This window comes from Bos indicus x Bos taurus, chromosome 19 (assembly GCF_003369695.1).
Source record: "Bos indicus x Bos taurus breed Angus x Brahman F1 hybrid chromosome 19, Bos_hybrid_MaternalHap_v2.0, whole genome shotgun sequence".
Taxonomy (NCBI): Eukaryota; Metazoa; Chordata; class Mammalia; order Artiodactyla; family Bovidae; genus Bos; species Bos indicus x Bos taurus.
This window is the reverse complement of record NC_040094.1, coordinates 9,920,590-9,935,041: the sequence shown is the minus strand read 5'-3', so window position 1 is coordinate 9,935,041 and position 14,452 is coordinate 9,920,590. Positions and strand designations below refer to the sequence as shown.

At 47.5% G+C, this 14,452-nt stretch overlaps 1 protein-coding gene across 1 annotated transcript; it reads right to left on the bottom strand.

Moving 5' to 3' along the window:
- Positions 1-328: 328 nt before the first annotated feature.
- Positions 329-7,593, bottom strand: DYNLL2 (dynein light chain LC8-type 2). Its single transcript, XM_027517223.1, has 3 exons — positions 7,334-7,593; positions 4,434-4,572; positions 329-2,366 (listed from the first exon to the last, which is right to left on the bottom strand). The coding sequence occupies exons 2-3, from the start codon at positions 4,563-4,565 to the stop codon at positions 2,229-2,231; spliced, it is 270 nt and encodes an 89-aa protein (XP_027373024.1). The 5' UTR covers positions 4,566-4,572; positions 7,334-7,593; the 3' UTR covers positions 329-2,228.
- Between the last annotated feature and the right edge of the window lie 6,859 nt (positions 7,594-14,452).

Genomic DNA, 14,452 nt, shown 5'->3' with positions numbered 1-14,452 from the left:
TCGGGTTCTCCATTCCCAAGTGGCTAGAGAAGGATTTAGCTGAGACACGGTCTTCCGGTCTCAACATCTATCATACAGAAGAATCAAAATGTGGCTCACCAAACCATCTCCACCAATAACCCAAGAAATCTCGTAGGTGAGTGCTGCTGGTTATTTTCCCTCACTTAAGGGCCCCAAGCCTTGGCCCTCCAACTAAGACCGGATTCAGACCAATCAGTATCTCTTTAGCCCCATTCCACTCCATACTATATACCCACCCCACCCATGTGTGGCACCCCTGCCACCAACTAAGCCATCCCCCCTTTACCCCCAAAGAAACCCAAACAGCTCAGAAGTGCATCAATCGACCTTTAATGTCCAAAAGAGGCGTGGATGCAGAGCACAGGAGATGTGGCGGGGTCTCAGCCCCTGCTCCAGAAATGAGGGAGAGATGAACACAAACTAGACATTTCCAACTGGCCACACAAGTCTGGGAGGGCAGAGGGAAACAGATCTAGACATTCATAAAAAAATAAAACCTAAAATCAAGCACTCAGCTTTGTGCCCACCGAACGGTTTGATATGGGGAACTCACTCACCATCCAAGTCCCCACCCTCCCCTGTCAGCATCAAAAAGAAAGCTCAGTACACACTAAAGGCTTGGGAAGGGGGCATTCTCCTGCCTCCCCGCCAACCCCAAGGATGGACTTGGAAGAAAAAGAGAATGAGCTGGATCCCAAACCCCCCACAGCATCAACCCTACACATGAGAGTTTTCAATGCAATTTATAAGAATCAAAAGCTCAATCAGCAATGACTTTCCCCCCACCCCATCCCCCACCCCATCCCTTTTGATCCACAGATAAGATTTCCCTAGCACTCCCCTTGGAATCTCCTACCACTAGTGACCCTGCTCCATCCCCAAATTCCTGGCTTCACCACTGTAAGACTGACCTCCTCTGAAGTTCCCCCAAAGCCCCTCAACAGCCCTTTATCACTTCCATCCTGCCTCCCACAAGAGGCTGCCACCATTCACAAAGTCACTTTCCCTCACCACTGAGACTAGGCTCCAGAATGGATGGTAGCATGGCCACCTCATCCTGGGCTATCCTCCTAAAGCCCACCTGGGAGCAGATGGCCATAGGGCAAGCAGTGTCTAGGCCAGATGGCTGAGGGGGGTGATACCCATACTCACCCCCAAAACAGATGCCCCAGAGGTTAACATAGGTCCACTTATCTACCCATATACCGGAGAGATTCCACAGTCCTGCCCCTCCCTCCCCTCTACCCCAAACCAAGATACACACACACATTCACACACATATACACAGAGGAAAATCAAGGGAAACATTGATTTGGTTTGATTGCTAAGACCTAACTAAGAACTAGTCATCAGAAATTCCCTTGCCAGCCAACTAACAGGGGCTGCTCTAAGAGAACTCCAGAGGAATGAGAAAACCAAGGGCTAAGCAGGGAGCAGACAGGAGGGAAGAATGAAAACAAACAAAAAAAATCGAGCTAATCCTACCCTCAACATCCTCCAAGCATGAGCTCTGGCTGGAAGAATAAAAGAAGATAATCCACAAAGACACAGCCCTTACTTACAAACTCTTCTGACAAAGACAGCAAGACAAGTCTGCTCCCCACTCCCACACACCACAGACAAACACGTCTCAGGGCCCCTTAAAGAATCCAGCCCCACTCCCTGCCCCAAGCCGTGGAATCACAGTTCAGTGGAATATTCTCCCTGGTACTAGATCATCCCCCTACCCTCCGTCCTATCCCTCTCTCCTTGTCAATCCTCACTGTCCCTCCCGCAGCCTTCCTGGCCCTCCTAAAGCAGCATCCACCACCAGAAAAGGCAGCTGCAGTTTTAGTTCCACCTCCAGAAACCTATTTCTTTTCCCCAGCCCTCCTAGTCTTACAGGCTTTTTGAGGGCTTTTTATTTGTATAGGGAGAGAAAGAGAAAAGGGAGGAGTGGGAGAGATTTCCTAGTGCAATACAACCAAAAAAAAAAAAATTTAAGTCTTGAAAAATAAACATAAAGCAGCCTTCTTCCCCAGGCAACTAAACAGAAAGAAGTTTGGTTTTGTTTACTGCGACATACACATGAAATCGAGTATACAGTCCATGCAGTAGCACAGCCATTGGAGAGGACATCCTGATGCTGGCCCCAGTGCAAAACAGTCCCAGCAACGCTGCCTGCTTGCCATTGCTGCCGCCGCCACTGACACCTTCACTGTGGCCACCTAGCCTGACTTGAAGAGGAGGATTGCAACTTGACCCAAGTAAAAATAGATGAAGTGCTTTGTCTCATGTGTAACGTAGCTGCCAAAATTTCGGCCCACGATACAGTGCCAGGTAGGGTTATATTTCTTGTCAAATTCCTAAAAGAAGAATAAAAAGGAGAAGAAAGGCGATTAGGACAGCTGGAGGATGAGAAATCAGAATAAGAGTCTGATTGGTTTAGCTGTCATCCCCACCCCATCCCCAGTCTACGGCCTCAGTTCTCTGAACTTCAGGAGCTCAGGTTCTAAGGTTGGCTAGAACACTCCTTCATTAATAATATAATACCACAAAGGCTCCATTATTTCTCTCTAGAACTTTACACCCCTAACATCTCTTGTCTCTCTAGCTACCCTACTCAAAAGCCCACCCCGCGATTCTTCAGCAAGGGAATCAGAAAAACCAATAGAATTAAGAAACACTCCAGTGATGTCACACAGCATTGAGTAAAAGAGAAAAGCAAGTCTCTCTGACTTGCCACTCACATTTCACACTACTGAACTAGCACTTCCAAATGCCAAAAACCAAGACACTAGAGCAAAATGGGGACCGAACAGGAAGCAATTCTGTCTAAGCCAGCTTTAAAGGCACTCCAGTGTGCCAGGCACTATGTGGGCTGTAAGCACGGACAAGGGCCTCAGTCATAAGATCGAGGCAATTCCCTCACTTCTCCCAGGGATCTAAGTTCAACATCAAAAGCCAGCGAGGAAATCCTCAGAACCTAATCAGACAGGCCCTGGCACCCTGTGAACCCAGCAGAAAACAGATGGCTCAGTTCTAGATGCATCCTGCCATGACTGTGAAAGGAGAACAGCCCTCCACCACAGGCTCAGCAATGCTGCCAACCCTGGAACTCTGTCTGCCAGGAGCTCAACCAACAACTTGTTTAGTTTTCTCACAGCCCCCATACCACATGACTCCAAAAGGTATTGGCAAACAGTGGATAGGGCATGGATCACCACACAGAGCTTTATTCCTGACTGAAGACTGTGTAACATAGGAGACCCATAGTTGCTTCCCCATAAGCAAAACAACAAAGCAGGACTCAATATAACCTAAGGATTCTCCCCAGAGTCCATGATTCTACACTTTCTCCCTGAAAAGAACAGAAAAGGCATCACTCAACAAGGAACCAGCACCCCTAGCAGCCTTGCTGGCTCTTCATCCCTTGGCTACACACACAGAAAAAGTCTCTCAGGACTCCAGTTTCCACTTCTCATACCACACATGGACAGCAAAGAGCTCTGTTAAACCCAAGGACACTATACCACCTGTATGGACCATAGTGCCATGGCTCTTAGGCATCCTTGGGATACCAGAGCTGAGAATATCACACTGGGACTATGCCACCAATGTACGTGGACCCTGACTGGAAATTAGGGACCCTGAGTACCACCTCTCACCTCTAGCTCAGCTGCTTCCTCGCTATATATATGTTAACTACATCTATTCACCCTTTCATTCAGAAACTTTTCAGGGATTAAATCTATGGCCCCAATAATGCTCATCTATTAAAAAAAAAAATATTTTATATATATATATATATATATATATATATATATTCAAGCACACCCTTTCCTTAAGAAAGTAGGGAGAAGGTAATTAGTACATGAGTCCATTTTTTTATGCAGGGCAGGGGCGCACAAGTCGACTTGTGGGATCTTAGTCCCTTGACCAGGGATTGAACCCAGGCCACAGCAGTGACTGCACTGAGTCCTAACCAGTGGACCACCAGGGGTCCTTTTTAAAGAGAAGAAAAGGAAATCTCCTACATAATGAGACTATACGGCTATCCCACTTTAAATGATGCAGCTCCCCCAAAATTTATGATCTTATCTTATCCATTCAAACATCCCTGATCTTCATTTTGAATAGTTCTGAATTGGGACAGTTATATTTAATCCTGAAGTTTCACACCCTGTTGTTCTGCAGTCACATAATTATCTGTAAACACACCCACACCCCAGCACAGTTCCTACTAAGAACTCTTAAAGTGAACGTGCTAGTAAATAAGATTCATTCCCCAATTTACCTGCTTTGCAAGTTCCCAGGGTTCCGTCTGCATGGACTACACCTACTTTCATATGTCCCCAGCTCCAGCCCTCCCTGGGGCATAGGTGAGCTATCCATCCCTACCCCGACCACCAGCCACAGCTCTCCCAGCACACCTTCTTGATGTAGGCAGCAATGTCCTTCTCTATGTTGTACTTCTCCATAGCCTGCGTGGCACAGTCAACGGCATCTTGTTGCATGTCCTCAGACATGTCTGCATTCTTGATCACTGCCTTCCGGTCAGACATGGTGACACTGCAGAAGAAGCAGAGAGGTGAGGCTGCAACCCCGTGCTCCGGGCAATGAACAGGAACAGCTGGGTGTGGGGCCTCAGCGGAAGAAACCAGCACAGAAGGTAAGGGCAACAGAAAACATAGACATGAAGCATTATAAGAGGGACATCGTAAGATTTTAGCAGAGATGAGGTTGCCAAGTCTGGGAAATACAAGATAAATAGTTAAAAAGACATAAGTCGTCAGTTTTTGTATGTAAAATGAGGCTTTTCTAACTCTCAATTTATCTATTTCTAGTATTCTGAACAGCATGAACAGCCAAAATACCACAATACACCAGCTACCAGTTGTATCCTTGGGCAAGTTACTTAACCTTTGTGCTTTATCATCTTAAAATGGGGACTTGAGTTAACCTGAGGGCAAACCAGGTGATATAACACCTGAACATAATAAGCCCTGATTTAATGACCATTATTATATTATTGGCATCACAGTAGGAAGATGAATTAGGTCTGGTCCTTGAATAAGTCACTCAGCCTTTCTGCATTTGATTACTTCCATTTTAGCAATGAGGATAGCTCTCTATCAGGAGTTGCTATAAGAATTAAAATGAGGTTATATGAGAATAGTGCAAACAAGGGCAGTCTACACAGTGGTCTGTCCCATTAACCAGATTCAGCCCACCACCTGCTTTACATAGCTTTATAGAAATACCCTACAATGGCAGAACAATGGCAGAGTTGAGCAGTTGCAAGAGATGATATGGCTTGTAATGCCTAAAATATTTATTATCTAGCCCTTCAAATAGAAGACTGCTAAGTCCTAGGCTACCAATGTGCAATGGTGACAGAGACAAAGGTAAAGAATTATTATTTTAACTGCACTGCTTCATAACCCTGCCATCTAAGCCACTGCATTCACCCTACAGCAATCAAAGTTCCAGGGCAGACCTTGCATGTTCCCTCCTTAGGAAAACAGAAATTCCAAGTGGGCTGGCAAGGGCCTGCCTAGCAGTCTATGGCATGTGAGGTGCTTTGCAGGAACAGAGATGAGCTGCAAACTCCTGTCCTCTGTCCTTGACCACAGTCCCTGCAGCAAAAATCTATATCCCACCTCCCAGGTACTATTCCCCAAAGCACCACTCTGCGATCAGCCCAGTGGGCAAAAGATGCTGCTGTTTCAGCCCTATCTGATACAAAGCTACACAGGAACCTGTCTGCTCAAGGAGAGATCCCTGGTATCATTCCAGGATACCTTGATCTGAGTCCACACTAACCTGTGGGTTGGATGGGCAGAAAGGGAAGCAGAATTCATGACTACTCAGCCCGCACCAGATGCAAAGGATGCATGCATGCCAGCTGCTAACCAGGCAGCCCTTTAGTGCATCCAGGGTACCTCTGTCTCGCACTGGCAAATTAAGTAGGGCTGGTTCCACTTCAGCAAGAAGTGGCAGAGCAATGGGTTAGTGCCCCAGCGCCCTCTGCTCCCACACTCCTGAGAGAAAAAAGTCAAGAGCCTCAAGAGGAGTCTGTGAATACCACCTGGGGCTGAAGAAGAGGTCAGGAGAATCCAGTTCTAGCCCTAGCCATTATGACCTGAGGCAAATCAGCATCCTTTTTAAAAAAACAATGGTTGAAATAAATGTGGCACCTTCAATGGGTTTGAGCAAAGGTACAACAGCAACACAGAGAATATTCTAAGGCTCAATAAGTGTGACCAAAACTAGTGTCACCTGGTGGCTACCACTCAGAAGGGGGCACTGTTTACAGATCCAAGGGTGGGAGTGCGGCCCGGTTCAAGTATGAAATCAGCATCCCTTTTCCCAGCAAGCTAACCTGCTCCACTGCCTCATCCTCAAAAGTCCAAAGGAACAACTTTGTCACAGTGATTAAAAGCTACCTTACCCTCCAGGAGAGCCTGCAGTTACATAATGTTGGTCTTGTGACTACAATGCCACGATTCTTCACCCCTGGCCCCCCAGGCGTCAGAGAGGTGAGGCCTTGCCCCAGCCTCCCCTGTCCAAGGTGCCAGGGAGAAAAAGGGAAGGGAGGGGCCAACGTAGCCCCTCCCCCTGGTAGAAAAAAAAAATGCTAGGGACCTGGGCCTCCAGACTGAAGGATGACCAGAGGGCCCCAGGCCAGCTGCCTCAGTCACGACCCAGAGGCTCCCCTGAAAAGCAGAGGGCACTCCAGGACAGCTCTCCCTCCTCTATTACCAGCCTTGCGACAAAAAGGCCAAGCTTTCGAACGACACGACCCGCCCTCCCCAGCCCCCAACACGTACAACGCTCGTATTTCCTCCCTTCGGAACCCCAAGGGGCTGTCTCCCTCCACTACCCCATCCTCCAGAGGGCTGCAGTCCCGAAGGCCGGCACCTGGGCGATGAGAAAGCATCCTCCCCGCCACCTCCACCCGGCCGGCCGGCCGCCCTCCCCCGCCCGGCCTGGAGCAGCGCCGGAGTGACGGGGCGTCCTCGCTGCAGGAAGGACGCCCCAGAGGGTGGCGGCGGGAGGAGCCGCGTCACGCCCGAGCCCGCTCCGCCGATCTCCCTCGGCCCCGACACCAGGGCCTCTGTGCGCGCAGAAAGATCCCGGGGGGCTGGAGGCCGCACATCGGCAGCCGGTAGCCCTGGCCGCGCCCCGAGGTCGTGAAGGTACAGGGTGGCGCAACCCTGGGCCGGAGAGGCGACGGGGGCGTCATGCCGAAGCCGGACCTCCTCCAGGCCTCGCGGCCGAACCTAGCGCGTCGGGCCACCGCCCCGGGGCGCCCCCACCCACCGCTCACCTTCACAGAGGCGAGTTCTCGCGGGGCCCCGGGGGAGCAGCGATGGCCTGAGGCAGAGCGCGGGCAGGGCGGTGTCCCTTCGCCTCCGGCAGCAGCCGCCGCCGCCGCGGTCTCCGGCTCCCGCAGGCCCGGACCGAGCGCTCGCGCCGCCGCCGTCCGCCCTAGAGCTTTCCTGGCCGCCCGCGCTCCGCCTCGCGCCCGCCGACCCGTCTGCTCCGCGCTGGCACCTCGCAGCTCCGCTCTGCTCTGCCGCTGCTCTGCCGACGCGCGGTCCCCACTGAAATAGCGCCCCGCCCCCGCCCCCCCGCCGCGCGCGCCGCCGTCCGCGCTCCCCATTGGCTGGGCCCGCCCGGCCCCGCACTGCGGGCTTCTCCCCGCGCCGCTCTCGCCCCACATCTTGTTTCCTCCCACAATGCCTCGGGGCGGAGGGAGGGGGTGGGGAAGGGGAGCAGGAAAGAGTTGGGGGAGGGAGACGTGGCCTTCAGAAGAGAAAAAAGAAGTATGCAGACCCCTCTACCCAGGGCTGGAGAGGCCAGGCCTAAAAAGGAATAAAGAGGCAAGGTTCAAAGTGATGGAAAAAGAGGGAGGGGCGTCAAGACCCCAGTCCTAAGAAGAATAAAAGGAAAGAGTGGGATGGAGATTTCAAAGGCTGGGAGCAGATGGGAAAGGGGTAGAGACCCTGACCTTTGAAAGAGGAAGGGAAGGAGGTGAAGTCATAAGCTTTAAGGAAAACAGGACTCCTTCCCTCCCCCCAAAACTGTGGGAAGGAGAGGACAGCCAGCACTAAGGAGAGGTAAAGCCATAAACTGCCCCAGGGCTCCCCTCCCCGCACTTTCTGGGAAGGCCCCTTCCCTCCTGCCCTTTGTTCCCGAGTCTTAAGGCCTCGGGACCTAAGCTCCCAGCTGGGACTCCAGCTGCTGTTGAGCTTCGAAAGCAACGGATGCAGACCCTACGCACACTTGTGAGAGGGGAGGTTTGTCTTCGATACACAGGCCCATGGAAAATAATGAAAGTAAGCCATTTTTGGTCAGTCCGCCCTAGCCATCTGGTTAGACGGTACCGGAGGGAGAGTGAATAGTACCTCCTAGAGGTACAAACCGAAGTACATCAGGACTGCCAGGACTCTTAAAATTCACCCTATCCATATTCCTCATCTTATAAACAAGGAACAGAGAAAGGGGAAGCCCTTGCCATACCACCACGGTTCAGGCCCAGACCTGGCCTCTAGGCTGAAAAGTGATGCTTGTAGGCAGCAGTCCCCCTGGTGTTTGTGGGTGGGTGTGTAAAATACCTGTGCACACTGGGAGAGTGCGTGCCCCTCCAGGCCACCCGCCCACCGCCAAAGGAGAGCGAGAAACAGCTGCTCTTATCCCGCCCACCTGCTTCACAAAGGAAGTGTCTACTTAAGGGGGTGGTGAGGGTCTTTTGTTGTTATTTAGGCGGTTAGTGGTTTCTGACTCTTGTAACCCCATGGACTGTAGCCAGTCAGGTTCCTCTATCCGTGGGATTTCCCAGGCAAGAATATTGCAGTGAGTTGCCATTTCCTTCTCCAGGGGATCTTCCTGACCCAGGGATTGAACCGAGTCTACTACATTGTCAGGCGGATTCTTTACTGCTGAGCTATCAGGGAAAACAGAGCGTCTTTATTGGGAGCCAAGCATTTGGGCCACACAGTGTGATTAAGAAGCTTCCATTCATTCCTATCAGTTTCCCTTCATTGCCCCAAACCATGGTCAGGAAATTGGACTTTTTCTGGCCCTCGCCTACTCTTTGGCGCATCATAATTTAGTGTTCATTACGAGTCAGGGGGAACGTGGAAAATAATCCCCTTTCACTCCCGCTTTTGCAACCTGCTCTATCATCTTCAACCTCAATCAGATTTCAAAGAAACAGCCAAGACCTGTGGTAGCCCCTCACACCAAGGGTATTCTGATGTCAGCCTCAGTGTGAATGAATGGGGGGTGGGGCATATATAGTCAGGAGGAAATTACCTCAGAGAAGTTCAGCAACTTGCCCCAAATTACCTAGCTGGTCAGAGGCAGTATTTAACCCCAGGCTGCCTGTTGCCAGTGCCTACACTTTAAGCTTTTCCACTATCCTGACAGAGAAAAGATAAAACTATAAACTAGGCATTGGGTGCCCTATTTCAATTATACCAGCATTTCCTAAGCTTATCTGACTCCAAAGACCTTGTTTATCCAGACATTTTTTATTAACATCTCCAGGAACTATTCCATAGGACACAGTTTTGGAAACTTGTGCTATACTAATTACTACTATTTATGTAAAGTGCTTACTGTTTAGGGTAATTACTATACAGCATAGTAACTATTATAATTAATGTTTCTGCTTAACTTGGTGGACATTTCTATTTGATACCACTACGGGTTCATAATTGTCCAGTTTTCTGTTGCCGGATAGCAGAGCCATGTCTTCAGATTTAAATATCATCTGGGACGTATGTTTTCCTCATATCTGTGAGCCCCTTACCCGTTAGCTGCTTCTTTAACTTAAGGGGACTGTGGTCAACTTAAGTAGTTTACACCATGATCTAAGTCTTGATGGCAGGTCCCTAAATTCCAGACCTCCACTGTGGGTGCCCCACAGGCTCTTTGGACTCTTCGCATACGCATATATCCTGCCTGGTCATTAAGAACATTGGCCCTGGAGCCAGAATGCCTGGATTTTAAACTCTCTCCACCACACAATCAGCTGTGCAGATCTACCCAACCCATTTAACATCTCAAAGTTTCATTTTCCTCATCTATAATCAAGAATAATACCTACTTTATAGAGTTATGAGAAGATGCATGAAAAACTCTTGGCACAATGCCTGGTCCATATAAGTATTTAATAAATGTTAGCCATCATCAACATCTCTCTTCCAGATGTACTTCCCTTTCCTGTGTTTCTTCCCTCAGTTCCTGGCCCTATCAACCACCTCAGAAACCTGCAAGCCCACCTGATTTCCCTACCACCTCTCCATCTCCATCATCCCTCACCTCCTGGCCATTTCTCCAGTCCATGTCCCTTTCATCAGGAGTGCCTCATTCTCATTGTGTACACCCTGCAACTGACACTCATCATCACTTTCAGTAGGTTCCCTGCCCGCATTCTTGACTCTTCCTCCCCAAATCCACATGCAGAGGCAGTGACCTATCTAAAATGTGAATCTCCCAGGTACTTCCCTCTTCCCTGCTCAGAAAAAAAGACCCTGTTCTTTCCCATAACTTACTTCCCCTCCTCTCCCTTCGTTCCCCACCCCCAACAAACGAACCCCAGCCTCTCTGCCTTATCTCCCCACACTTCCCATCTCCTTCTTCAGGCTCTAGTAACACTGTCAGCTGTTGCCTGTGGCTTCCCCTACACCCAGATGTAGGGGAATTTCCCCCTACACGGGAAATTCTCTGTATAGGTATTAGTTAAACTGATCATGCCCATTAATGACTGAAAAGTACAGCTTGGAAGGGCACATTTCATCTCTTCTCCACCCAAAGAACCTTGTCCGGGCTCTTCTGTCTCTTTCCTTAGAACCAGTAATGCATTCTATTTACACTGGGCCCTTACTGCCCAGTGCAAGTTGCGAGCTAAGGTAAGTCATTGTCAGCCCTGGGGAAACTCCAAGCCTGGTTTCTGAATTGATTTCCTTCTCACATTCTCTGGTTATTTGCATGATATCCTTATACTGTTAGGTAAAGACCATCAAGGCTCTCTCACTCCAGCTGACTGGGTCACCTACAGGGAAGAGACCATGGCAGTGACAGAGGTCATTTCACCAAGCCCTTTTGCTATTGACTTGCTTCAAGGACTCCAGGAGGATGGAGAAGAAGGGTGGGAACAAAAACACATACCATATTGCCATGCAAAGTCTGGTCCCAGTTCCTTCTGCCAAGTCCCCACTGGGAAAACCTAAGGAAAACAATCCAACTAGAACTACTGGAATTTGCTGGTTTCTTGGGTGGCCTTGCAAGACATACTTCCCTAGGCAACCATTTGCCAAGCCCCAGATATTACCCCTCCTCCTCCCCAGTCCCCTGAAACTTAGAGGAGCCAGCCAAGGTCAGCCACATGACTGGGAACTGAAGAGGTGAACACTGGACTAGGAGTCAAAGACAAAGTCTTAAGCCCAACTTGGCTCTAGTCAGGTCATTTCTGTAAGGTCCCTGTCAGCCCCAAAGTCTGATTCTCTTGTTTCAATGCCCTATCCCAGGGGGCATCTTCCCTGTGGATGGAAGAAATTTCTCAGGCTAAGAGCCTCTACCTCAGGTTAAGTTTAAATGCTTCTTTCCTATTCTTTCTGTCTATCCATGTAGTCTGAATTCAAAGAGCATTTCTCTACATTCACACCACCCACCAAAGGTGGGATATGATTTTGTTTGCCTTTTATTCCTTCAACTAACAAAGCAACTTCATATAGCTAAGAGTCAATTAATGTTTAGAGCTTCAGTTAAAATATTAAAGCAGATGGTCACCAAGAAGGAACCAAGAAAAAGATGCTCCAATGGAAGTAATGGTTTCCTTATGATTTAGGAAATCACTAAATCATAAGGAAACCACCAATTTTTCCTTCATTGTCTGGACAGTCCTAAGGAATCCTGCCCCTGCTGTGGAAGAACTAAGACAGTGGTATGGAATGTGTCAGCTATTGAATATCCAAAAGGCCAAGTTAGGGTTCTTGGGTACAAGAAACCCCTGAAGAAAATAGCAGGACCTGAATACCTCCCCTGACTCTAGGGACCTGGAGCCCTGGAACTGTCTCCTCAGGGCAGACCAGTTGTTGCAAATCACCGGGTTTTTCTTTGAATCACCCCACACTTGATCCAAATTCCCGAAGAAGGGCATCTGATTGGGTAGATTGAGTCATAAGTCCACCTGTTGACCATGCAGCCTGACAGACCTTCTGAGATGGATGGGGGGATAGCTGAGAGGAAAATCTACATGCATTTACAAGAGCCAAGAGAGTAGGTACTGGGTGAGCAGAAACCACGGAGAGCCTCAAGAGTGGGAGCTAGGGAGGACTTCCCTGGTGGTCCAGTGGTTAAGAATCTGCCTTCCAATGCGGGGGACACCAGTTCAGTCCCTGGCTGGGGAACTAAAATCCCACATGCCATACTGCAACAGAGATCCTGTACAGCCAATTTTTTTTTTATTTTTAATTAAATGAATTTTTTAAAAAGAATGAGAACCAATGTTATTTATGAGGGGGATCCTCATCCCCACTGTTACAAAAACATACATTGTGCTTTCTCACCCTAAATCCCTTAGAGTGAGGTGGGAAATGGTGAGAGGAGCTCTAAAACATGAGACCTGTACAACTTTGCCTTCCTTTCTGAGGACAATTTTGAAGAAGAAAATCTTGTCTTGTCAGGCATATTATGGCATATTCCAGTTGGAAAAAAATTTAACCTTCTTACCAGGAAATGGAGGCATACCTTACATTTAAACACAGTAATGTATATGTATATGTGTGTGTGTGTGTGTATACACAAACATATTTTATAGTTCATATACCATAAAATTCACCTTTTAAAATTGCACAATTTGGTAGGTTTTATTTTATTCATAGAGCTATGCAACCATTGCCACCATCTAATTTTAGAGAATTTTCACCACCCCAAAGAGAAACCCCATACTCATTGACAATCCTGCCTCCTTTTTCTCCCAATCCCTACTAATTTACTTTCCATCTCTATGGATTTGCCTGGACATTTCATATAAACTTCTAATAATGACGTTTCATATAAACAGAATCATAAAATACATGGTTATGGCCTTTTGTAACTGTCTTATTTTACTTTGTATAGAGTTTTCAAGATACATCCATGGTATAGCATGACTCTACTTCATTCTTTTTATGGCTGGTTAAAACCTCATTGTATGAGCATACTATATTTTGTTTATCCATTCATCAGTTGGGTTATTTTCCACTTTTTAGCTGCTATAAATAATGCCTCTGTAAACATTCATGTATAAGTTTTGTATTGGTATATATTTTCAATTCTCTTGGATATACACCTAAGTGTAGAATAGCTGGGTTTTATGGGGCTTCCCAGGTGGCACAACCCATCTCCCAATACAAGACACATAAGAGATGTGGATTGAACACCTGGGTCAGGAGATACCCTGAAGGAGGGCACAGCAACTCATCCCAGTATTCTTGCTGGAGAAGCCCGTGGATGGAGGAGACCACATGGTGGGCTACAGCCCTTAGGATCACAAAGAGTCAGACACAACTGAAGCATCTTAGCACACAGCACACGTGGCAACTCTCTATACTTCACTTTTTGAGAAATGGTCATACTATTTTTTAAAGCTGCACCATTTTGTATTCCTACAAGCACTGTGTGAAGAATTGTGATTTCTCTACATCTTCACCAACACCTTTTATTATCTTTTTTATTACAGCTGGCCTAGTGTGTGTGAAGTGGTATCATTGTGGTTTTTCATTTGTATTTCCTTGAATAGATGTTGAGCATCTTGTCGTGTTTATTTGCAATGTGTATTTTCTTTGGAGAAATGTCTATTCAGATCCTTTGCTCATTTAAAAAAAATTTTTTTTTTATTGTTGAGTTGCAGGAGTTCTCATCTTACAGAGAGACATGGTTCACAAATATTTTCTCCCATTCTCTGAACTGTATTTTCACTTTCTTGATAGTGACCTTTGAAGCTATATTGTTTTTAATTTTGATGAAGACCAGTTTACCTATTTTTACTTTTGTCCCTTGTGCTTGCAATGTCACACCCAAGAAATCACTGCCTAACCCGAGATCACAAAGATGTGTCCTGTGTTTCCTTCTAAGAGTTTTAGAATGATCCATTTTGAGTTAATTTTTCCGTATCGTGTGACAGGGTCTAACTACATTGTTTTGCATGTGGCTATCTAATTGTCCCACATCTTTAATGGAAGAGACTATTCTTTCATCACTAAATGGTAAAGATCAGTTGACCATAAATAAAAGAGCTTATTTCTGGACTGTCGTTTCTTTTCCATTGGGCTATAGATCCTTATGCCAGTACCACACTGTCTTCGTTACTGTAGCTTAGCAGGAAGTTGTGAAATCTGTTTGTGTAAGTCTTCCAACTTTGCTCATCTTTTTCAAGATTCTTTGTTTAATCTAG